General features: G+C 37.8%; 3 protein-coding genes and 1 long non-coding RNA gene across 8 annotated transcripts; 1 reads left to right on the top strand and 3 right to left on the bottom strand.

Moving 5' to 3' along the window:
• LOC18786342 (protein NRT1/ PTR FAMILY 5.4) lies at nucleotides 1,051–17,014 on the top strand. Of its 3 annotated transcripts, none has more exons than XM_020557845.1 (5): nucleotides 1,051–1,372; nucleotides 14,282–14,499; nucleotides 14,584–14,835; nucleotides 15,281–15,540; nucleotides 15,851–17,014. In XM_020557845.1, the coding sequence occupies exons 1-5, from the start codon at nucleotides 1,279–1,281 to the stop codon at nucleotides 16,704–16,706; spliced, it is 1,680 nt and encodes a 559-aa protein (XP_020413434.1). In that variant the 5' UTR covers nucleotides 1,051–1,278; the 3' UTR covers nucleotides 16,707–17,014. The 3 variants fall into 3 exon arrangements, with proteins under 3 accessions (XP_020413434.1, XP_007218954.1, XP_020413433.1); XM_007218892.2 differs by lacking the exons at nucleotides 14,282–14,499; nucleotides 14,584–14,835; nucleotides 15,281–15,540; nucleotides 15,851–17,014 and adding exons at nucleotides 1,509–1,726; nucleotides 1,820–2,071; nucleotides 2,398–2,669; nucleotides 3,320–4,448 and having other exon boundaries at nucleotides 1,059–1,372; XM_020557844.1 differs by lacking the exon at nucleotides 1,051–1,372 and adding an exon at nucleotides 13,954–14,192.
• Nucleotides 8,624–9,874, bottom strand: LOC109947502. Of its 2 annotated transcripts, XR_002270274.1 has the most exons (3): nucleotides 9,464–9,874; nucleotides 9,132–9,338; nucleotides 8,624–8,989 (listed from the first exon to the last, which is right to left on the bottom strand). It is a non-coding gene; the product is annotated as an uncharacterized LOC109947502 (long non-coding RNA). The 2 variants fall into 2 exon arrangements; XR_002270273.1 differs by having other exon boundaries at nucleotides 8,624–9,338.
• LOC18786587 (subtilisin-like protease SBT4.3) lies at nucleotides 17,197–20,454 on the bottom strand. Of its 2 annotated transcripts, XM_020557843.1 has the most exons (2): nucleotides 19,140–20,454; nucleotides 17,197–19,085 (listed from the first exon to the last, which is right to left on the bottom strand). In XM_020557843.1, exons 1-2 carry the CDS (start codon nucleotides 20,233–20,235, stop codon nucleotides 18,040–18,042), a joined length of 2,142 nt encoding a protein of 713 aa, XP_020413432.1. In that variant the 5' UTR covers nucleotides 20,236–20,454; the 3' UTR covers nucleotides 17,197–18,039. The 2 variants fall into 2 exon arrangements, with proteins under 2 accessions (XP_020413432.1, XP_020413431.1); XM_020557842.1 differs by having other exon boundaries at nucleotides 17,197–20,454.
• Nucleotides 24,576–25,112, bottom strand: LOC109947161 (uncharacterized mitochondrial protein AtMg00810-like). The gene has a single exon (XM_020556698.1). The coding sequence runs from the start codon at nucleotides 25,110–25,112 to the stop codon at nucleotides 24,576–24,578; it is 537 nt and encodes a 178-aa protein (XP_020412287.1).

Raw genomic sequence — 25,353 nt, 5'->3', positions numbered from 1 at the left:
TTTCCATGGAACCACCCCATCAGAAACAATAATGGAATATTAAGGGCCTATTTGATAACTATTTCAATTTTAGTTTTTAGTTTTTATTTTTTATTTTTTGTGCTATAGTATAGAGGAAAAAGAGGGAGAATGGAAATGAGAATGAGAGTAGAGATGAGATTGAGAAGGAAGATGAGATTGGGAGGATGGGAGGGAGAAGTAACAAAAGTGAAAACTAAAAACTAAAATCTATTTGAAATTATTTTCATTTTCAAGTTTTTGTTTTCACTTTTGTTACTCGTCCCTACCATCCTCCTCTCTCTTAATCTCATCCTCACTCTCATTCTCACTCTCATTTTCCTCTATACTCTGAGACAAAAAATAAAATCTGAACACTAAAATTGAAATGATTATCAAATGAGCCCTAATAAAATATTCTTTGTTCCACATAAAAAAAATTTTAAAAAAAATGCAGGGGTTCACCGACTTACCAAACTCCACAGTGAATTTTTAAAAAGTAGGAAGAAGGTGGTAACACCCCAACAGTGTTACTAATTATTATCTTTTGACGAATCTACCTGACAATACATAACTAAATTAGTTCGTTGGAGGTCATTTTAATAATATATATTTCAATATTTTGATGAATTTGAGTTTCTATATGATGACAATTTCTTTCGTGACTCCATAAATTCCTAAGGCCTTCATTTTCAACCAAATATATGGAGTCCACTCACAGAAATTTTATATTAAAGAAATCAATAATAAGAGAACCTTAACAATTAAATCTGCACTGTCAAACATTCAAATAAAATTCACAAATCAGTATCGCATCATTTTCACAATTTGTTATTCTATATTTGTAATTTCAATTTGTTATTCTATATTTGTAATTTCAATTTGTTATTCTACACTCGTTCTGTGAATATCTTTTAATTTGTTATTTTATGCTCGTTCGTAAATATCTTTTTTATTAAATAATAAAATATTAATTTTTGAATGTGAAAAGACAAACTGAGATTGTAAAAGTATATAATTTCTATAACTATATATATCTTTTTATTTATAAAAAAAAAAAATCACGAAATGGAATGTGAGAGATGACTCACGACTAGTGAAACATCATTGCCAAATTCTACTAAAAGTCCTGCCAAAATCAAATGTTCACAAAAAGCAACCGCATCCTGGATTTTTTTTTCTATATAAAGAATCCATAAAGCCCTCCAAACATTTCATCAAGACACATCCCAAACGTTTTATACCAACCCCCTCCCTCCTCTCTCTGCACCCAAAGACATCATGGCCGAAAATGGCCTCCAGTTACGCAGCCAGAATCCTTCCACCCACCCCAAACCCTCAAGGGGTGGCTGGAACGCTGCCATTTTCATCATCTGTAAGCCCTTTATTTTATTTTTATTTTTCTAAAAATTGAGACTCAATTAACTTGTATAATTGGTGTTCAAAATTTTTTTTTTTTGGGTTCTGTAATTTTCTAATAGATTTATATATATGCAATGTGGGATGTGCAGTTGTGGAGGTAGCAGAACGATTTGCATTTTATGGCTTGGCTGGAAATCTCATCATGTACCTCACAAATGAACTCCACCAACCTACAGCCATGGCTGCCAAGAACGTCAACTTGTGGATGGGTGTGTCGTCTCTTTTCCCTCTGGTTGGGGCTGTGGTAGCCGATTCCTACCTCGGTCGCTTCAAGACCATCATTTTCTCCTCCTCTATTTATTTCATGGTAAATTTCTTCCATTCAGTTTCACGCTATACATTGTTAGCTCATTTTCCGATAGCTTAAGCTTACAAAGTCCCATGATTTTTTATCACACAGGGAATGGTTCTGCTATGCTTATCTGTCTCCGTTGTCCCTCTGCATTATCGCGAAGCCATTTTCTTCGTCTCACTTTACATTTTAGCCGTCGGTGAAGGTGGGCACAAGCCTTGTGTCCAAACCTTCGCCGCCGATCAGTTTGACGAGGACTCGGAGAAGGAGAGAAAGGCCAAGAGCTCATTCTTCAACTGGTGGTATTTAGCGATAGTAATTGCTGGCACTGTTGCCTCACTTGTGGTCATCTACATTCAGGTGATAGACTTCTCAAGCTTATTAATTGTGTGATTTTTCTATTGTTTTTATTTAGATCTTCAGCGGTATATATTCGTCAATTAAACATTATGGGGATATATAATATTTTAATGAATTAATCGTTAAGTTTGGACACATGTTATTTTTTAATCGAAATTTTTTGTGGATTTTTATTTATTAATTTATTCATCACAAGCACATATACTAATCATTATATGAGAGACTTAATCCAATCATATCAAAAATTAACTTAAATAAAATTTGTGAGATTAGGGACGGAGTATAAAGATCCCACTAATAAAAAGTTCATATCATATACACTGCAGGACAACGTGAGCTGGGTTATAGGCTACGGTGTATTGGCCGCGGTCATAGCAGCTGGGATCATATTATTTTTGCTAGGAATTAAAAGTTACCGGAAGCAAGGTCCTCTCGGGAGTCCGTTCACTGCTGTGGCGCAAGTATTTGCCGCAGCGATACGGAAATGGCGCGTGAAGGAGACGCATGATTGGGATGTGTATTATGGAGATGAGAGAAGTGAGACTCATATGGAGGCTCAGCCCAAGCACAAGACTTTGGCTAGGACCAAACAATTCAGGTACTTAAGTTATGACGTAATGAGTTTCAACAAGATTTGAATTTGAATCCAACTTAATTAAAACAGTTTTATTTATCGCATTAAAAAAAGAAGGATTTTATTGAGTCAGTTATTAGTGAGTCCATTTGGCGGGCATGCCCAAGGGTGACGTGGGCCGTTGCCAAGTTTCCTGGTTGGACTTCATGAGTAAAACGCAAGGTCGTTCGACCAAACAAATAAAAACGTAAGGTCAACGTGGATTATATTATTAAGTGTAGATTGTGGATGGTGACCTCAGCAGAACCATGTTTGCATCCTGAAGCAACTACTTAAAAAAAGGCCATGGAAAAGTCCAGTAGAAATATTTCAACTATATCTTATGCGTCATGCTTTAGTGTGACAGTAACAACTGACATGTTCAAGGCACTCAATTTATACCTCGTGCTTAATCTTTTGCTACATGTGTTATGATTTGGGTGGATTGATAAGATATATGCACATAATGTCGACGTCTCACACGTGATGTTATCTACAATCACACTGAAATGTTTTTTTGAAAAGAAACGTGATGTTCTCAATTTGGTTGAGTGGCTAGAGAATTTGGAGAGAATATGTATATGCGTAGTTATATTCTTTGAATAAAGTATGGTTGATTTTTTTGATAACTATAGGTTTCTGGACAAGGCAATGATCATAGACAACCTTGATGCATCGAGCAAAACGAGGAACCCTTGGAGACTATGCTCTATAAATCAAGTGGAAGAAGTGAAGTTGGTCATCCGTCTTATTCCGATATGGTTGAGTTGCTTAATGTTCAATGTAGTTCAATCTCAACTCCACACCTACTACACCAAGCAAGGTTCCAAGATGAACAGATCCATGGGACCTCATTTCCAGCTTCCCCCAGCGTCGCTTAAAGTCTTCGTCGGCATCACGATCCTAATCACCGTCCCAATCTACGACCGGATTTTCGTCCCAATGGCCCGAAAGCTCTCTGGACACCCCGCAGGCATAACCGTGCTACAAAGAATTGGCGTTGGCCTATTTCTCTCCATCCTCAACGTGGTTGCGGCAGCTCTAGTGGAGGCCAAAAGGGTTAGTGTGGCTAAACAACATGATCTCATGGACAACCCTAAAGCAATCATACCAATTAGGGTTTGGTGGCTCCTCCCACAATACCTAATTTGTGGTTTGTCAGATACATTCGCAGTTGTGGGGCTCCAAGAATTGTTCTATGATCAAATGCCAGAGGGGCTGAGAAGTTTGGGGGCAGCAGCATATATTAGTATTCTAGGAGTTGGAAGCTTCCTTAGTAGTGCCATTATATCTTTGGTGCAGGCGATTAGCTCCAAGTCGGGGGAGGAATGGTTGGGAGACAATCTTAACCGAGCACATCTTGATTACTTCTATTGGGTACTTGCAGGAATGAGTGCTTTGAATTTGTGTGTTTATGTGTGGACTGCAAAGGGTTTTGTGTACAAAAAAGTTGAAGCCCAAAAACCAACTGGGGCAAAAAAAGCAGGCACTAAGGCTGGAGAAGTATGAGGCCACAGATGAGATGATGGTTTTAGTGGGTTTGCAACCTAGTGAAGGAAAAAACAACGAAGTTGTGCACTTGTATTGTAGCTAGTGTTTCCTTGCTCAATATGCTTTGGTTTTGAGTGCACAAAAAACAGTTAAACAATATGGGTAGAATATTTTTAAGTTGTATTTCATTCTCCAAAATGAGATATTTATAATACAAGGATGTAACCTTAGTAGGGTCAAACTATGAAACAAGATAAAATTCTAATTACACAATATCTATACAAAAGGAATGAAATATAGTCCTAATAAATTAGGAAATAAATCTCCTAATTAAGCTAGGATCTCGCTAACACTCCCTCTCGAGTCGGAGCAAAGATGTCAAACATGCCCAACTTGTCAAGCGAGTTGAGAAAGACCTTAGTAGACACAGCTTTTGTAAGAACATGTGCCAGTTGATACTCGGATGATATAAACGGAAAAGAAATAATTTCAGCATCCAACTTCTCTTTGACAAAATATCGATCAACCTCCACATGCTTTGTACGATCATGTGCATTGGATTATGCGCAATTGCAATTGCAGCTTCATTATCACAATACAAATCCATAGGTTTATGGGGTCCAAACCCAAGATCTCTCAACAATCTTCTCAACATAGTAACTCGCACACCCCTTGAGCCATCCCACGGTACTCGGCCTCGGCACTAGACCTAGACACAACTTTATGCTTTTTACTCCGATAAGTAACAACATTACCACCAATAAATGTAAAATACCAAGATGTAGAACGTTTATCAGTGACTGAACTAGCCCAATCAGCATTTTTATACCCTTCCACATTTGTATGACCATACTTGCAAAACATTAACCCTCTTCCAGGAGTTACTTTCAGATATCTCAAAATGCGCATCACAGCACCCATATGATCTTCACTAGGAGAATGCATAAACTGACTCACTACACTTACTGCATATGCAATATCAGGACGTGTATGAGCTAAATAAATCAATTTCCTGATTATCTCCAGTCATAATCATATCATCAATATAAATAATTAAATCTATCAATTTACCTTTATGACACTTTAGAAACAAAGTATGGTTTGAGTTACTCTGCAGATACCCAAATTTCTTCATAGATACTGCAAATCTCTCAAACCACGCTCTTGGAGACTGCTTCAATTCATATAAGGACTTCCGCAGCTTACACACAACACCCTCCTTAAAGGTTACAAGAATACCAGAAGGGAGATCTATGTAAATCTCCTTATTTAGGTCACCATGTAGAAACACATTTTTGACATCGAATTGCAATAAAGGCTAGTCGCGATTAGCAGCTAGGGACAATAGTACACGCACAGTATTGAGCTTTGCCACTGGAGCAAAGGTTTCCAAATAATCCACTCCATATGTCTGAGTATAACCTTTTGCTACCAATCTAGCCTTATAACGGTCAATGGAACCATTAGCCTTATGCTTCAAAGTAAACACCCATCTGCATTCAACAGCTTTCTTCCCTCGCAGTAAATGAACTAAATCCCATGTTTTATTCTTGTTCAAGGCATCCATTTCAACATTCATGGCTTCCATCCATTTGGAGTTAGATAAAGCATCATGCAGCTTAGTTGACACACATACACTAGATAATTAACACAAATATGATGCATATGACTTAGACAAACGATGAGTTAACACATAATGGCTAATGAGATATTTAGACTTGGCCAAAGGAGGGTATTGCATCGAACTCATCCATACAAGAATCACTGTCACTATTTTCAGATACAGGCGACCAGTCGTTTCGACACCGAGAGCACCTGATTCATCTCCAGATATGGGCGATCGATCAAGTTCCAAAGCTCGACTGGTCGTTTCTTACAGAGACTACATGTTTCATTTTCAGATATGGGCGACCGATCGCTTGCTTCAGTGCGACCTATTTTTTCCTTCATGAGAGTAGTATCTTCAAACACATCATTCTCCAATTCACTCTCCCTCTCCCCCTGAATTGGAGAAGAGGCAGAGACACAATAAGACACTTCTTCATGGAAAGTCACGTCCAAAGTAATATGCACCTTCTGGGTAGGTGGATGATATCACTTATAACCCTTATGAGTAGAAGAGTAACCAATAAAGACACATCGCAAAGCACACGGATCAAGTTTACTCTGTTGATGAGAATAGACATGAACATAGACAACACACCCAAAAACTTTAGGGGGCAACTTGGAGACGGAGATAAGAGAAACATGGTCACCAAACACATCATGCGGAGTCTTGAAATCAAAAACCCGACTAGGAGTACGATTAATCAAATAGGCAGCAAACAGAACAATATGCCCCCAAAGATGATGAGGAACAGACATATCCAATATATGTGAGCAGGAAACTTCAAGAAATTGTCGGTTCTTTCTTTCAGACACATCATTTTGTTGAGAGGTAAAATGAGTTGTCGTTTGGTGAATAATACCTTGAGCACGGAAGAAAGACGCCAAAGTATTATTCATATATTCGCCTCCGTTATCAATCCAAAATACTTTAACCAAGCATGAAACTGAGTAGACACCATAGTACAAAACTCTGGAAGGATGTAAGCAACATCTTATTTATTTTTCAGCAAGAAAACCCAAGTGAGTCGGGTACAATCATCAATAAATGTGACGAACCAACGAAGTCTATTCGAAGTAAGGCGAGCCGAACCCCACACATTAGAATGCACTAAATCAAAAGGCTTTGCAGCTTTATTGTCACTAAAAGGAAACACAATGCGATGACTTTTGGCCAAAATACATGTCTTACACTTAAAATTGGATTCATCACAAGAGCAGAATAAAGATAGAAACAAATGCTTAAGGTAGCCAAATGACGGGTATCCCAAGCGACGATGCCATAACCAAATTTGTTGTTTGTCTTTGACGCTACAAATTTGAACAGTATTAACAACACGATCACAAACTGGTGTAGAAGGCAATGTCAAATAATATAACCCCCTTATCCGTTTACCATGCCCAATCGTCTCGTGAGTCTTAAGATCCTAAAAAGAGCAATGTGTAAGATAGAAAGTAGCAGAAGCATTAAGTGTATCAAGTAATTGACTAACATATTACAAGTTACAATGAATTTTGGGAACTAATAACACACGAGATAAGGACATAGTAGGAGTGAGAGAGATTGTGCCCTAGCCAGTAATTGGAAGGGGCAAGCCATTAGCACTAGTTATGTATAGGTCACAGGTGTTACTAGACAACTCATCAAAAAATTTAGCATCACAAGTCATATGATCAGAAGTACTAGTGTCAATTATTCAAGTATTAGAGCATGTACCTGGAATAGAGTTAGAAACACACAAATTTGCAGAAGAAGCAACAACAGCACCAACAATGGAGTTATCACCCATGATTGCAGCAGAAACTCAGCAGATCACGACAAACTATACAACAAAACATAGGAAAGGCACAAATACAGCAGAGGCATGAAGACAGACATGAACGCGGTAGAAGCACGAACACAGCAGAGTATACAACGGAACAGAGCAAAGACACAAATACGGCAGATGCACGAAGACAGGAATGACATGAACACATTAGAGGCATGAAGACTACAACACAACACACAAACACAAGAAGACACACTTGGCACATGTAGAAAACAAATATGGAGCTAAAACATGGATGGGCACAACACACAGATCACCAGAAAAGTTGGTTTTGATGCTAAGTCAAATAATATGAATAGAATATTTTCAGGTTGTATTTCATTTTTCAAAAGGAGGTATTTATAATACAAGGATGTAAACCTAGTAGGGTCAAACTCGGAAACAAGATAAAATCCTAATTACACAATATCTGTACAAAAGGAATGAAATATAGTCCTAATAAACTAGGAAATAAATCTCCTAATTAAGCTAAGATCTTGCTAACAAAAACTAAATAGTATATTTGTCTAGCTCACATTAAGAAACAAAATTCATTGCTATATGTGGATGTTTTTTAAGCATAAACTTGAATTATGTCTTGCTAACAACAAAAAGACAAAGTATGGCTAAATTTTGCATTGTGATCAGGATCACAAAGCGCAAACATTTTAATTAAATTGGAGAAATCATTACCGCAACATACATTCAACATGGCAGTGGAATATCAAATTTTACTTTATGAAGCTGAAGTATTTCATAGTAGTTAATGTACTGTCAATTTGGTCAATTTTGTTTATATATTTGATTTCGTTGGCCAATGTGGTCCATTGTCAAATTGCAGTATCTAATTATTTAGATATTATAAATAAAAAAATCAGTTCGAAGAAGAGAATTAAATAATATGGGTTAATGATCGAAATAGTTCTCCAACTATTGCTCCAGTATCATTTTGGTCCACCAACTAAAATTTTCATTTTAATAGTACTTCAACTTTTCATTTGGTATCAAATGAGTCATACCATCAAAGTCTGTCAATTTTGCCGTTAAATTCAAGGGCAAAATCGTCTTTTTAGGGCAGTACCCTCAAAGCCAATCGAATTCCATATTAGTCTTCATCTTCTTCTCTTTTTTGGGCAGTACCCTAAAAAGCAAAACCAAACATCTTAGACTAATGGGCTGTACATGCTAACTAGATTTCAACTGTCCCACCTAAGAGAAGATATGCTTAATGTCCAGATGGTTCAAAAATATTCCTAAAAAAAAAAAACTTAGAATCTCTTGGAAACCTTCAAACAGATTGAACTTGTGAGGGTTTAGCAGTTTCTGGTTGTGTTCTTCGTTACTTTCACCATCTGATTCAACGGACAAATCTGCAAGCAAGTTCCTTGGACTAGAAATCCCCTTTGATAGCGAAAACAAAGACAAAAAAAAAAAAAAAAAAGGTGACAATTCGAAATAGAAGTTGTGACAATTGAAACTGAAGTTGAAATTGAAAGAAAGAGAAAAAAAATCAAGTCTTAAAATTGAAAAGTATTGTGATTACCAAACGCTGAAAGTAGTGATAAAGAGGCGTTACAAAGATTTGAGGAGATTGTCTCCATAGTCTTTGAAAATGAGAAGAAGAAGAAAAGTTTGCATCAGATACTCTTTTACCAATATGACTGATTAGGGACTGTAGATTCCTCTGCCAACCCACCATGGCACCATTGCTTCAACCCTTCAACCAAAAATAAGAATTCCCCAGCTGCAGCTACAAATATCAAAAACCCCAAATATAAACGAATAAATCAATAAATTACACGGATTAAAAAGGAAATAAAATGTGCCCAACATTGCATTTGGGTGAGACAATCGAAAACCATATATATTACTCACCCTAGCTCGCTTAGCAGCTCCCTTTCCAATAGCAGCGACGGCCTCAATTACATGGGTGTTGAAATCTAGCAGACCATACAAGATCTGATTCAATGACAGAGCCAATTCTACAGGAACTTCACTCGAAAGCTCAGGGGGAAGAGACAGAGAGAGGATCCTGGGGTGGGCTGCGATCGGTTGGGGTTGGTGGCTGTCGAATCGTCAAAGAGAGAGAAAGAGGGAGAGGTTGGAATGCCCTGAAAAGACGATTTTGCCCTTCAATTTCACGGAATAGTTGACAGACTTTGACTACAGGACAATTTTGATACCAAATTAATAATTGAATGACAATTGAAATGAAAATTTTAGTTGGTGGACCAAAATGATACTAGAGCAATAATTTGAGGACCATATTGGTCATGAACCATAAGATTTCTCTTGATAGTAACTCTCAACAAAATGGTCAAATTGATAACAAGGGAACTACGATGTCAAATTGAGTAATTAGTAAAAGGCTACTACATCCTAGCAAACCAAAACTAAGCCGAGGATTTAGATTCGATGTGTTTTTCCTAAGTCTTTAGAAGTCATTTTACAAAGAAGTAAAATTGCATTAAAATATTGAATATAAGATATATAAAAAAATAGGACAGTGGTAGAAAATAGCACTCTTAATTATATGTAGCCTATTTGCTAAGACCATATAGGCCCGCCCATGAGCCCAAAAATTCTTAACCCTTGGGTAGGACCTGAGCTTAACTTACTTAAGATATGATTGGCTCTAGCCTTAAGGCCAAAAAAGCCCGTAACTCAATAGTGCTTACGCTCCAATCGATGTGTCAAACGTGCTACATAAACATTTAACAGCTAGAAATAACATCTCACATCACTCCAATCGATGTGTCAAAGCTAATATGGAATGAAGGTTAGAGATTAAGATGTTATTTTTGACATCCCAAAAGCAAGATGTCAAATGAATATTTTATTATTTTTTAAAGATAGGTGGCTATTACTTTCATTTATTATTTTCCTTTTTTATTATTTTTCTTCTTTATCTTAAATGATTTGACTGTTACAATAATTATTTATTTGACATATCGGGTAGAGTGTAAAAGTATGCAAATGTCAAATTGCCACATCAGCCATCAAATTTAAATTTGATGTTTGGTATTTGACATCTCCCTTGGAGATGCTCTAAGAGGCTATTGAAGCAAAATAGTCCACAGATACCACAAACACATATAAGAACACACTCATGACAACTTCCATGCCCAAGAGAACGTAGCTTCTTCAATCACACGTTCAAATAATTTTACTCCTGTATCAACCCATCTTAATAGCAGTCCCAAATACACTTTTTTTTACACAGTCCGGTTTGGTGGATTTTGCCGGTTTAAAATACCCCCTTTCCTTCCCCCCGAAGGCTAGGCGTAGTGCATAGCTCTTGGGGATAACAACAGACCAACTGATGAACGAATTTGATCTCTTATGTTCCTGAAGGAGTGCTCGAGGTTCTGCCCGCTCCATCGATATCTTTCTTACTACTTTCCTTGCCTTGGCAAAGTCTACCTGTACGTTACGATTTCAAGCCTTTCCGAACGCCCGCTTGAACACTGAACTGACTTACTCAACAACTTCCCTGCTCTCCCCTTTCTCCGTTCTGTAGAAATGGAATCTCTGGAGATTGAGGCAATGATACAAGCTGCAGTAGTGCAGACCAATACGGGGGGAAACTTAGATTTGGTGGTTACATTGGGGGGAAAGACAACCCACCCTAGGGTTTCGATCCTGGGTGCCATGGGAGAAAGGGGGAATCCACCACCACTGTGGTGGGAACCCATTGGCTTAAATCGCTTTTTCTTTTTACAGTACTTTGGAGTATTGTTACAAATGTTATTCATTTAGGAAGTGAACTTGTGGTTGGGTAATGATTTTCCCTCTATTATTAGAAGTCTTTTCTAAACTTTGACAAATCAAGTTGTGGTTGTTCCACGTTTTAGGTAGTAGCGATCTGGTTGTATTTTTGTTACGGAAGAAAAAGGGTTAAATGTTTTATTAGTCCCTGAATTTAGACTCGATTTGCATTTGAGTATCTCAATTTCCAAAATGGTTTCCGTGGTCTTTTAACTTTAGTTTCGTCAAGACAAATGGTCTTACCGTCAATTTTGTTAACTTTTCTATTAAGTGCAGGGGCAAAATGATATTTTTGTATCAAAATTGATTAAAATATGAATAAAAAATTTAAAAAAACTAAAAAAATTAAACTTAAACTCTCTCCCTTCCCCTTTATCCCAATTTCTACTCCCCACAAACTTGATTTTTTTTTTGGTTGGTTTTTTATTTGATTTGATTTTATTGTTATTTTAAAGATATGATTTTTTATTCATTTTTTTAGTTTTAATATAAAAATACCATTTTGCCCCTGCATTTAATAGAAAAAGTTAACAAAATTGACGGTAGGACCATTTGTCCAAACGAAACTAAAGTTAAAGGACTACGGGAACTATTTTGGAAATTGAGGTACTCAAATGCAAATCGGGTGAAATTTTAGGGACTAATAAAACCATTAACCCGAAGAAAAATTATAAAAAGACAAGGAACGTTAGTGTGGTGGAGGTTCTAGGCTTGTACCTCCAAGCTAAGCTAGTGAGCTTGGATCAGCACATGAGATATATATATATAACGCCAAATAAAAAATAATGTGTTTATTTAATAGTAATTTTTTTTTTATGAGAACTTTTTTTTTATTGAGAGGGACGATAACATACTAAACTTGCACACAGTACATAGAGGATTCGAACCCAGAATCTTTCATGAGGGAGCAATTGCTCCAAAAAAATTAGTGAAATTGAAACCTCGATGCCCATATTGTTTAACTATTTACCACTCAAACTTCAGTTTTGGTGTTAATGTGCCACCTCTATTAACTTCTATCTAATTTTCCGTCAAAACGTTCCAAATACACCCCAAAATTTTCTCTGTTCACCCTTTTCACTAAAATTTTGGGTCAATATTCCAATTTTATCCCTAGAATTCATAAATAAAAACATTAAAAAACATCTTACCTTGAACCCATTGCAGCCCTTCGCCGACCTACAATAGCCCCGCTCTCCTCTCCCGTAGGAATGGCAAAAATACCCGTAGGGGCGGGTCCCCGTCGGGTTCCCGACCCTAACGGGGGGAGATTTAGAAGCTAAATGGGTATCGGGTATGGGGATCTCCGAACTTGAAAAATCCCTGACGGGTATGGGGAGGGGATGGTATTGGCGTCTCCATCCCCTAACCCGACCCGAAAATATATATGTTTATATTTAAATAAATAAATAAATATTTATAATATTTATGTTTAACCCTAAGTTAAATTCCCTCTCCTAATTCTTCCTAATTTTCTATGGAATCTCATATTGATGTGATTTTGAATAGTTGAGTTGAACTTTATAGTTAATTTGGATGTGTTGAATAATAATTTAATATGAAACTTAATGTTAAAATGTATGATCAATATTTTTTTATGCAAAAAAATCGGGGATTCGGGGCGGGTACGGGGGATAGTCCCTCGATGGGGGCGGGGACGGGGATTCCCCGAAACCTAATAAACGGGGATGGGTTCAGGGACGGGGGCGGGGATGGAGAACGGGCATGAGGATGGTATTGTCATACCCGACCCCTACCAGACCCGTTGCCATCCCTACTCTCCTGTATTAAACAAACTCCCAGACCCCTCTCCCTCCCTCCTTCCTCACCCACTGCTTAGTAAGTAACCCCTCCCCAATCACACACTTTTTACCTCTCTCTCTGTTGCCTAACCCAACCCCTCCCCCTCCTCCTCCTCATCCCCACCACTCACCTTCTCAAACCGCCGTAGCCTACCCACCTATAAATTAACAGCCCCAAAATTATTTTATTAATTTAATAATTTATCTTTATTTTTATGTTCTACTCCTCTTTAATTTCTGTTGAAACTAATTGATAGAAGGGAAGAAGAGGGAGAGAAGAGAGGGCGTTTGTTGAGCAGTGGGTGAGGTGGGCTACATGGGATTTGAGTGTGGGGTTGTTTTTGTTTTTAATTTCTTTTATTTTTTTAAGTGCATAGTGATTGACAAAATTGCCCTTATGTAACTTCATTTAACAGAGATTTTATGTTAAATTTAACGGAGGTGGTAGATTTGCACTAAAGTTGAAGTCTAGGAGGTAATCAATCAAATTTTATTCTTTGGGTGATAAATCCGCACACTCTTATTAGTTCATGTGGTATTTATATAAATTTTCCAAAAAAAAAAACACTTGCACGATTTTGAGAGATCAACTAGTACGTGCCTTGTTTTTTTTTCTACCTTTCCAATAGCAGCAAAACCTCAAAGTGTTCACGTCTCTTTTGTGTCCGCACTTTGCTTCTCCTCCTCTCGTTTGTTTTTTTGTCTTTTCAAATCTGTTCTTTTTTTCAGTCAACATCAATTAAATCTGATTGAGCATCTACTTTACATAAAATGACATGCTATAATAAATACCAACAGAGTTTCCTAAGTACTACTTGTATGTATGTAAGTGCACTTAGAAAATACTCAAAATTGAACCTCAAACTTCAACCGAGTAGATACCAAATCCGTTCACCAATTTGTTATGGCTACCTCTGGCGCTGCACCACCATTAAGGATTCAAAATTACCATGAAGACGGAGAGCAGAATCTCATCAGCCAAGAAGAACTTTCCAGTTCCAGAGGTGGCTGGGGTGCTGCTATTTTCATCATCCGTAAGCCAACTTCTTCCTCTTCCACTTCTGCTTCTTCTTAGAGTTTTTTAAATTAATCTCCAAAATCTTTTTGTATTTGATTGTTTCAGTTGTTGAGGTGGCAGAGAGATTTGCTTACTATGGTATGGCTGGTAACCTCATCACATACCTCACAAATGAACTCCATGAGCCAATCCCCATGGCTGCAAAAAATGTAAATACTTGGGTTGGAGTCTCATCTCTCCTCCCATTACTTGGAGCCTTCATAGCTGATGCCTTTCTTGGCAGATTCAGCACCATCTTTGTCTCCTCCATCATATATTTACTGGTAAAAAGTTCAGCCAAAACTGATTTCATTAGTTACCCTTTTAAATAAAAACCATGATTGTTAGTTTTTAATGTCTTTCTGCAGGCAATGGTACTGCTAACCATAACAGTTTCAGTAATTCCTCTGCATTATCAGAAGGCAATGTTCTTTGTAGCACTTTACATGTTGTCAGTTGGACTAGCTGGGCACAAACCCTGTGTGCAAACCTTTGCAGCAGACCAGTTTCGTGAAGACTCACCGGAGGAGAAAAAGGCGAAGAGCTCATTCTTCAACTGGTGGTACTTGGGGATCACAGTTGGTGCCTCTGCTGCCATTTTAGTAGTCATATATGTGCAGGTCAACAGCCTCTTCCTCTGATCATATTTACATACACAAATAGTTTGTTTTGGGGGTTATTTTAGACACGAAATTCAATTACCTTTTCGCATCCAATCCAAAAATTCTGTGTCCCGTTTGTGACAGTTTTTCATTTATTTACAACCAGTGAGAAAGTGACATGTAAGTTGCTTGGTGATTAAAATTTGGGAAATTTTTTGGTGACACTGTTGTTTTATTAATTCCTTATGTTCAAAATATTCCAAAGTATATGTCAAAATTTTAAAACTTTGTCCTTGAATTGTGCCTGTAGTCATTTATGTGTGAATGCAAAGATAAACACAATAATACTGCGGGGCCTTTTAGCCCCACAATCATTTACTGATTATTGGAATGCTAAATCTCCCAAAATTTAATAACCATTGGAATTCTGAATCTCCCAAAAATTTGTCACTCCTTGGTGCAGGATAATGTTGGGTGGGCGGCAGGGTTTGGCATATTGACAGGGGCAATGGCGGTAGCTTTGGCTGTGTTTCTGTTTGGTTACAAGAAATACAGAAAGCAGGGACCCTTAGGCAGCCCCTTCACCACGGTGGCTCAGGTGTTTGTGGCGGCGGTGAGGAAGCGGCACATCAATGGAACATCCGCTGGTTTTGGTGTGTATTCTAGAGATGACAAGGATCAGCATGAGACTAGGAGGCTTTTGGCACAGACCAGTCAATTGAGGTATGCTAACAGGCCACCATAATGCAAAGCCTCATCTTATCTTTAGGTACAATTTTACATAGACAAAGCTTCATAGTCATGACATCCTTTGGGGTCAGAATAGTTGTATCTATAAATTATATAAATCAAAATGGAACTTTATATCACCATAACTTTAATGCTTCTAGCACTAATGCACATAAGACCAACATGATTTGCCTTGCTAGTTTGTGTGTGTGTGTTTTTTTTTCATTTTCAGAAGTTCAATTATAATTTGTTTTTTGTTTCCTTTTTATCCCCAATGATTTGTCTTACTAGTTGAAAACTTTAGATGCTTGGACAAGGCAATTATCATCGACCATCTTGATGCTTCAAGCAAGAACAGAAATCCGTGGAGGTTATGCTCACTAAATCAAGTAGAAGAAGTAAAGCTCGTCCTACGGCTCATTCCCGTATGGATGTGTTGCTTATTGTTTGCAGTAGTCCAATCCTTTGTTCAGACGTTCTTCACCAAGCAAGGAAGCACGATGGTCCGGTCAATTGGTCCAAACTTTAAGCTTCCCCAAGCATCACTACAAATATTCCTTGGCCTCACAATTGCAGTTGCAATACCAATCTATGACCGTGTTTTCGTCCCAACAGCCCGAAAATTCACGGGACACTCCTCTGGCATCACCATCCTACAAAGAATTGGCATTGGCCTATTTCTATCCATAATCAGTATGATGGTGGCAGCTTTGGTAGAAGCCAAAAGGGTTGGCATTGTTATAGACCACAACCTCTTGGACAACCCGAAAGCAATAGTGCCAATGAGAGTGTGGTGGTTAATTCCACAGTACATGGTATGTGGTTTGTCTGATGTATTCGCATTTGTTGGGCTCCAAGAATTCTTCTATGGTCAAACACCGGAGGCAATGAGAAGCATGGGAGCAGCAGCATACCTCAGTGTGGTAGGTGTTGGAAACTTCATATGCAGTGCTATAATAACTTCGGTACAAGCAATTAGCTCAAAGTCTGGTGAAAAGTGGCTTACTGACAATCTCAATCGTGCCCACCTAGATTACTTCTATTGGCTAATTGCAGCATTGAGCACTTTAAATTTGTGTGTTTATGTGTGGATTGCTAAAGGTTTCGTATACAAAAAACTTGAAGCTGAAGAAACCGGTAAGGAGAAAGAGCTGGCTTAATGTGGATGATCAAGAAGTGAAGCTATTGGCCTATATTGCAGTTGAGTACCTTATAAATAAGGTATTTTCATCCAGAAAGTGGTATAGGAAGCGTGTTTCGGTCCATTCTGTATTTTAACATTAGGCTCCATTTGGATGGAGGTATTTGAAAGAAATGACTTAGATTTGACAACAAAGCTAAATTTGCTAAAGAAAAACTAGAGAAAACATTAGATTGAAAGTATTTCAAATAACTAGATGTAGTACATTCGGAATGAATGTATTTGACAAATCAGTCAGATACAATGAGAATATCTGGCTTCTTTGAAGCAATAGTTCCATGCATAAAATTATTAAGTTGCTACACTGCTGATGAGAATTGGACTTCTAATCAGTTTGGTCTCATCATCAGGAAGTGACCCCAAGTACACAATATGGACCTTTCTTTCTTCTTCAATAGCTTTGCACAATAAGCTTATAGTGAGTATGAGAATGGAGGAAGCATAAGAAAATAGGAGAGGTCCATGACTAACCATTGTTCACTGCTCATTACTTCACTGGTGACGAATACTTTACATTAAGCATCCAGATTTGCTTCTCTGGAATTACAGATTGTGATTTCAGGGATTCATTGTTGCAACAAATAAGCATCCAGATTTCCTTTCCTTCCTGTGGATTCTCTTTAAAAGGCTCTGACAGTTCTTTTCCTGTAGGATGACAACTTATAAGTTATGAGCATTTGTACTCGGAACCTCGAGTGCAACGGTAAACACCCTTCAACCAGTAGAGCTGTGCAACACCCCTTGCTTGCTTTCTTCAAATCCCATTTAAATAAAATTCAATGGTCACTTTTTGTTGGAAACATCATATGCAGGGCTGTAATGCACACAGTCTCTCAAACATTCTCTCTTCTTCAATAAATTGAAGACCCAACTCTTGAATTCAACATTTGACATTTTTACAGAATCATAACAATTTTATTATAAAAGGAAAATTGAATTCCCACATTTTCTAGCAGCATGGCTTGTGCAGATAATTATTTAGTTAACTATTTTAGTTTAGGGACAGTTGTAAAATTTAGGTCCCCCACTGCAGAAAACTTCACCACTTTCATAGAAAAGGAAAATTGTAAACATACAGAAAGCATAACTTCTAGTCACTGCTCCTGAAAAAAAGAAAAAAAAAAAGGGTGATCACATAACCAGATTTTTTGAGTAACACTACAGTTCCAAGGTTTGAGCACATTTATTTCAGAACTTAACTAGTTAGACAGAGGGACAGATACAATAAGAAAATTTCTGCTTTGCAGCAATTTCTGCTTTGCAGCAATGGTTTTCCATTAAGGAAATTGTGGTTAATTTCCCACACTGCTTACAAGAATTGGACTTCTAACGCTATGAGTTCCATCGTACCAAACCAGCTCTGCAAACACATGTGATCCATCTGGAAAACCTTCTCCAACAATGGTCAAATTGAAAGTCTTCTTCTCATTCAAGGTCTTGAAGGAAAGAACTTCAGGATCCACCTTGATGTCAAAGTTAGGATTTGGCATGATTTTGGCCTCGTAAGCGGAGTTGGCAAGGCCAACATTTTTCACTGTTCTATGAAATGTAACTGTAAAAGGTTTCATTGGTGTAACATTTGCTGCCAGTGAAGCGTAATTGTGATCCTTTGGTGATCCTTTCTCAGAATCTTTGGGGCAAGTGCTGTTATTTCCTGATATATGCCTAACTTTGGCCTCATCTAACACTATGCAGAGCAACCTTATGTAATCTTCTTTCGAAGCATCATACACAAGCCCAGGGTCTATAGCTTTCACAGGATCAATATGTCCAGATCCATAAGAAAATTCACCAGGAAAAGTGCTGGTACCATTCATGGGCTTAGCAGTTGTCATTAGAGATGATTTGATGGCTGCTGGAGACCAGTCAGGGTGGAATGTTTTAATATATGCAGCTACACCAGCAGCGTGTGGGCAAGACATGGATGTTCCAGACAGTATACTGTATTTTACACTCCTCTTGTCCTCAGGGCTACTTGTGACAGAAGCAACAGGGGAATATGCAGCCAAAATATCTACCCCTGGGGCACTTATGTCCGGCTTAATAATCTCTGGTAAAATTTGATTAGGTCCACGTGAAGAGAAGGAAGCGGCAATAGGTGCATCATCATCTTTTATGGCTTCACTTTTTAATATGTTGGCTCGAGGCTCTTTCGTGGAGTTCAGGAAGGACTTCACAACATTATAATCTTGGTTGCTTAAACCCGTTGCAGGTAGCGGGACAACAAAAGAAACATCAGGTGCGGAAGAGTGTAAAATTGAACCAAGCGCACCAGCTTTATGAGCCTCAACATTTCCACCAAACATATCACATACCACAATCTTTCCTTTAACTAAATCTCTGTCTAGGCAACCTGGTGAACAAATCCCAGCATAGATTTCGGGGCACTTACTTGAAGCATCTTTTCCATGTATCAGTGGAAAACTTGTTCCATTTAAACTGAAAGAGTTCACCGAACTCCCAACGAGTGTGCTTCCATTTCCAAGAACAACCTTGTCAATGATCCGACGATCTGTGCTACTTGCTGCAACTGTAAGAATCCACGGTGCCACACTTGATACAGAACCCTCTTCAGGACCATTGTTGCCTGCAGAGTTTGAGGTTAGTATCCCTTTCTCCATTGCATGAAAAGCACCAATTGCTATAGGATCAACATCCAAAGGAGATGCATGATTTGGTCCAATTGAAATTGTAATGATGTCAACCCCATCGGCAATAGCGTGGTCGAAAGCAGCCAAGATAGCCTCTCCAGTGCACCCTTCAAGAGTGCAGATTTTATATACAGCAATTCTCGCAGAGGGAACTCCTCCTCTTGCAGTACCTGGTACTAGTCCATAAAAACTCACATCCTTTACGGCATTCCCAGCTGCCGTTGAGGCAGTGTGGCTTCCATGACCAATTTCATCCCTTGCAGATTCTTCCTCTGATGTGAAAAACCGAGCTCCAATCAACTTGTTGTTGCAAGTGAAATTTTTTCCACCATAACAAGCACCTTTCCATTTCTTAGGAGCAGGCCCAAACCCTTCGTCTTTAAAACTATCTGATTCAGGCCAAACTCCAGTGTCAATCACACCAATAATAACATCACTCTCAGTCGTGGCATTTCGAGTGATTGTCTCACCGAAACCCATGAAGTCCCAAGATCTTGTTGTTTGAAGTTGGTAAGTTCTGCTTGGGAAGACAGAGACTACTTCCTCCATGTTTGCAAGCTTTTCTCTCTCACAGTCAGTGAGCTTCGCCGCAAATCCATTGAAACTCCTTCTGTAACTTCTTATCAAGGCATTTGCAACAGAGCTGCCCTCGACAACTCTTTCGAGTATATGAAGGTGGTGAGACAATGGTGAGTACAACTCATCATGAGGAAGTGACCCCAAGTACACAATATATGGCTTTCTGTCTTCATGACCAATGGCTTTGCACAATAAGCTCATACTGAGTATGAGAATGAAGAAAGCATAAGTAAACAAGAATGCTCCATGCTTAGCCATTGTTCAATGCTCAAAACCTTAACTGGTGAACAATACTTTATAGTAGAATGCTCAAAACCTTAGCCTTTAAGCGTCCAGATTTTGCTTCTCTGCAATTACAGATAAGGAAATCTGTGATTCATTATTACAACAGATATGCATCCATATTTTACTTTCCTTCCATGGGATTCATTATTAAAAGGATCCAGAATTCTTTCCATCTAGGATGACAAAAAAATAAGCTCAGAGTTTGCTGTTTACACATCTCCTGGGTCCGTAAATTACTGACTGCATTTGTACTTTTTTTTCCCATTCTACTGCATATGTACTCAAAAGTGGCCCAAATTCATCCTTTTGCAACAAGTTTAGAATTATTAGGACAAGCATTAAGGCTTGAAGTCTCATTTAAACAAAATCCAAGCATCTGACTCTCATAACCAAACTAAATCAATTACATAACGCCCAGTGTCCTAAATATAATCCAAATATTAGCCTTTGATGTAGTGGTAGTTGTCTCGACTTGGTTCGAGAGTTCGCCTCACATGAATGCAATTACTATATGTAGTTGTGATAAAGTTGTGACTAGCCCATTGTTTGTAAAAATATACATTGTATATAATAAATTGATTGACAATATTTCTGGAGTTGTCTTCTAAAAGATTTTACGTTTGGCTCCTTCTTTCCCTTAACACTCCAACTCTCTTTCTCCTTCACTCATATGTGCAAGCAAAGTCCTCTTTACACACACACACACAAAATGCTCTATCGAATGAAGACGTCAAAAATACAAATTGATGGTGTATGTGGCGATATCAAATTTCTTGTTATTCCAACCAATATGCTTTGTTTGTGATACGCAATGTCATGTTAATCTGTTCAGATAAGTATTCTCTGAGCTCTTCCCACGGTTTGGTTTGGTGACCCTTTTTTCCCATTGAAGGAATTTCAGGCAACATCAGGACCATATGGCCTACTTCGATCATTTAGCTTTTCCAAATTAGTGAACTATAACATTTTTGGGATAGAATTGACGAATTTGAAATTAAAGAAAGAAAATTCTCCTATCACTGCATTTTGGATCTCTAGTCATAAAACTGAATTAACCCACTGAACAAAGAGAAAAAAGAAAATTGTAAGCATATAAAAGAGATGATATCTGATCACTATTGCAAAAATGTACCTTTTCTTCTTGACATTGCTCCGAAGGTTAATTTGACAACAATAATAAAATTGTGATTAAGGTGTAGTGTACATGAGAATTGGACTTTCTAACAGTATGAGTTCCACCAGACCATGCAGAGCTAATGTAATCTTTAGAAGCATGCATAATCGTAGCCCCGGCTAGTCTGACAAATGGTGGAGTTTTACCATTCATTAATTATATGTTGTACATGGCTTATTAGGGTAATTAGATAGCCAGAGACGAAACATAGGCCCACCACTAATAACATAAATATTGTCTAAAATTTAACCACTTACAAGGCCTTGTAAGTGTGGGGTTTTACCACAAAAGTGCTCGGCGCTATTAGTAGTGGAACTACTCATTATATGTTGTAAGTTGTTTAGTCAAGTTTTTGATGTGGAACTTTATAGCTTTGCATTTTCAAGAGACTCTCTTTTAGTTTGTGGGTTCAGCGTTAGCTTTGCATGACATAGCTTCAATCAAAAGGATTTAGATGTAGTACATATAACTCAAAAGAATGTGACCAATAGGGTCTAGCCTAGTGGAAAATGGTATTGAGTTTCAGACCATTGATCTCATATTCGAACCCTTCTATCCTTGTAGTTTAATTAGACTATCGCTTGTATTTAAAAAAAACTTCAAAAAATGTGGTTAATTAAACTGAAAAATTAAGGGTAATATTTGTTAAGCAACTACTGGTTCACAATAGATAGAGTTAAATCCTATTTTTAAGTAACGATAGTCTAAACTACAGGGGAGATGGTTTCTCACACACACACACACACTATTACGATGTCATGGGGGTTTGAACTTGAGACAACTAGTTTGCAAATCAAGGCCCTTTTCCACTAGGCTAGACTTTGTTGGCGTATATGATTTCGACCATTGAGGCTACTGTCAAAACTTTAAACAATCTACTTGTTCTTGATTCGTTCACATAAATTACGTTTCAATTAAACTGCCAATCCTAGAAATATACATTTATTCTCTTAATTTCACTTCCAAAAATAGTTTTCGGAAATAGTTTTAAAAAGCATATTACCAGACAAATTCTGAGTTTTTGCTTAAATTAGTAAGTATGTGTGGAATACACAAAGCCTCGTCTGATTTCTTGAAACTTGCAGGACGTGGACAAATCAGCTTAATTTGTTTTCCTCTTATTCAGGAGGGATGATTGGATATGTTGATTTCGTGCTACTATAATTAAATTGCAGAAGAACTCACATTTTCATGCTTGTAGTTGGTGTGAGTAGTGGGCACTTATAATGGTGTCGCAAATACATTCGTGCCAACGTACGCCATGCCAAATTAATGAGTATTTGCGAGGGCGGAGTGCACCATCCTCGATTTGAGTGATAGTCATGATAAGATGGTGGTAGTAGAAGTGGTGAAATCATATCTTGAGAATAAAAATAATATATCTATCAAAATCTCTGGGGGACAGCAAAGATTTGTTATGGCCTATTGTATTTCCTTTAAAATCAATGAGTTTTTTTAATACACCCAAACTTTTATAAAGTCTTTTAAATTCGTGATTGAATACATCCAAATTTGAATGAAGTTTAAAAAGTTTGAATTGAATAGACTTCTATAAAATTGTGATTGAATACACATAAACTTTTAAATTTCTTTCAAATCTTTTAAAATCTAAATTGAATACACCCCCTTAAAAAACACATCTCCTACCAAAAGCACTCAAATACATCTCATACCCCTTTAACCACACAGTCTACACTTAAGCAAAAATTCAATATTAAAACACAAGAGTAATACTCATATTTAGCCCAAACTAGCTTCACCTAATGCTTTGGAACCACATGTAAATACGTTGAATTGTATTGAAGCATAAACCCATATCCAAATAAAAAATGCATTTCACAGAACCACCAACTTTGTCAAACTATTGGCATATAAAAGACCCACCCCTTCTTGTATGGTAATGTATCTCTGTTAATAGTGCTTTTGGTAGGAACATATAAGAAATTTTACTATAAACCCAGGTGCTTCCTGGGTATTCATCTAGCAGGTCTTATCCAACTATTTTGTTTAATTCATCATCCAAATGCTGCAACAAACGGTTCTGTAAGTTGAAATTGCAATTGGCACTCTAATGGCACCCTTAACTCTCAAACATTAATTTCTTCCATCCAATGCTAATCAATAGGGAACTAATTCACTGGTCCAATAAAATTGACATCTTATTAGACAAGCATATATCATCACCACAAAAAGATCAACAGAGCTCATAGATCCCAAGTACTCCAGCCATAACCACCGACACTATCAATTTCATTATCAGCTTAGGCTGCATCACTCCCATCCCATGGAGGCTGTTAAGATTTAGAGACTGTCATCTCTTCTATTTCTTGTATCTGTGTATTCAAAATGCTTATAGAAATGCAGAGAGATTACTAGGAGAAAGAAAAGAGAATTTCAGAGAGAGAGAGAGAGAGCTTGGAGAAGAAGCTGGCCTTGTCTATTTTGCTCAGCTGCAATATCACACATATATTGCTGCTCTGACAAAACAGTTAGGAATAGAATATTCCACATTACATCACTCAATCCTAGCCACTCATTAGCTACCCTATGAGATAAAGCCAAGTGGCATAAATCTGTTACATTCTCTGTTGCATACCTGGACTGTGATCCAGAGCTGCCTTACAGCTAAGAATAGAACCTTCCTATTCTAATTACATTTCAGCAGTTACACTTATATATCAACACTCCCTTCTAAGTGTTGTGCTGAAATGACTCCTAGAGCTTTCCTCAGATATTCAAACCTATCTCTTGCTAAAGGCTTGGTGAAGATATCAGCAAGCTGCTCTTCAGTTTTGCAATATAGTAAATCAATCTCACCATCTTGAAGTGCATCTCGAATGAAATGAAACCTTCGATTAATGTGTCTAGTCTTGTGATGATGAACTGGATTCTTCGATATAGCAATAGCTGAAGTGTTATCACATAACACTTGAGTTGGCTCTACTTGCTCTTCACCAAAGTCTGACAGTACAAACCTCAGCCAAATAGCTTGTGCAGTAGCTTCTGCTGCACTAATATACTCAGCCTCTGCAGTTGAAAGAGCAACACTGCTTTGCTTGATTGAAGCCCAAGAAAACACACCTGACCCCAAATTAAATGCATAGCCGGATGTGCTTCTCATGTCATCCTCACTTCCACTCTAATCACTATCACAGTAGCCTATTAGCACTGCCTCTTTTCCCTTTTCATAAGCAATTCCATAATTCATAGTACCTTGAATGTATCTCAGCACCCTCTTTGCTGTTCCCATGTGTTTCTTGGTTGGATTATGCATGAATCTAGCCAAGAGGCTTGCTGCAAACATGATATCCGGTCTGGTTGCAGTTAAGTAGAGCAGACTCCCCACCATTTGCCTATACAAAGTCTCATCAGCTAGATCACTTCCATCCACTTTTGACAGCTTTTCATTCATAGCCAGAGGTGTTGCAACAGACTTGCAATCCTTGAGTCCAAACTTGTCTAGTAAAGTCTTTGCATACTTCTTTTGGTGTAAGAAGATGCAAGTATCAGTTTGTAGGACTCCAAGACCAAGAAAGTGATGAAGCACACCTAAGTCAGTCATCTCATATTGCCTCATCATCTCAACTTTGAATTCAGCCATCATTTCTTTTGAACTCCCTGTGTAGATAATATCATCTACATATAGTGACACAATGAGAATACCACCTGCAGCCATCTTAGTGTACAATGTAGCTTCACTTGGACTTCTATAAAAACCAGCCTTAATGAAATAGGAGTTTATCTCTTCATATCAAGCTCTTGGAGCTTGTTTCAAGCCATATAAAGCCTTCTTAAGCCTATACACCTTATCTTCACTCTCTTGTATCACAAAACCAGAAGGCTGATCCACATATACTTCTTCATTTAGCACTCCATTAAGAAATGCCGACTTTACATCTAGCTGAAATAGCCTCCAA

Source organism: Prunus persica, chromosome G2 (genome assembly GCF_000346465.2).
Source record: "Prunus persica cultivar Lovell chromosome G2, Prunus_persica_NCBIv2, whole genome shotgun sequence".
NCBI classification, from domain to species: Eukaryota; Viridiplantae; Streptophyta; class Magnoliopsida; order Rosales; family Rosaceae; genus Prunus; species Prunus persica.
Note: the sequence above shows the minus strand (reverse complement) of the source record. Positions and strands in the feature narration are given on the sequence as shown.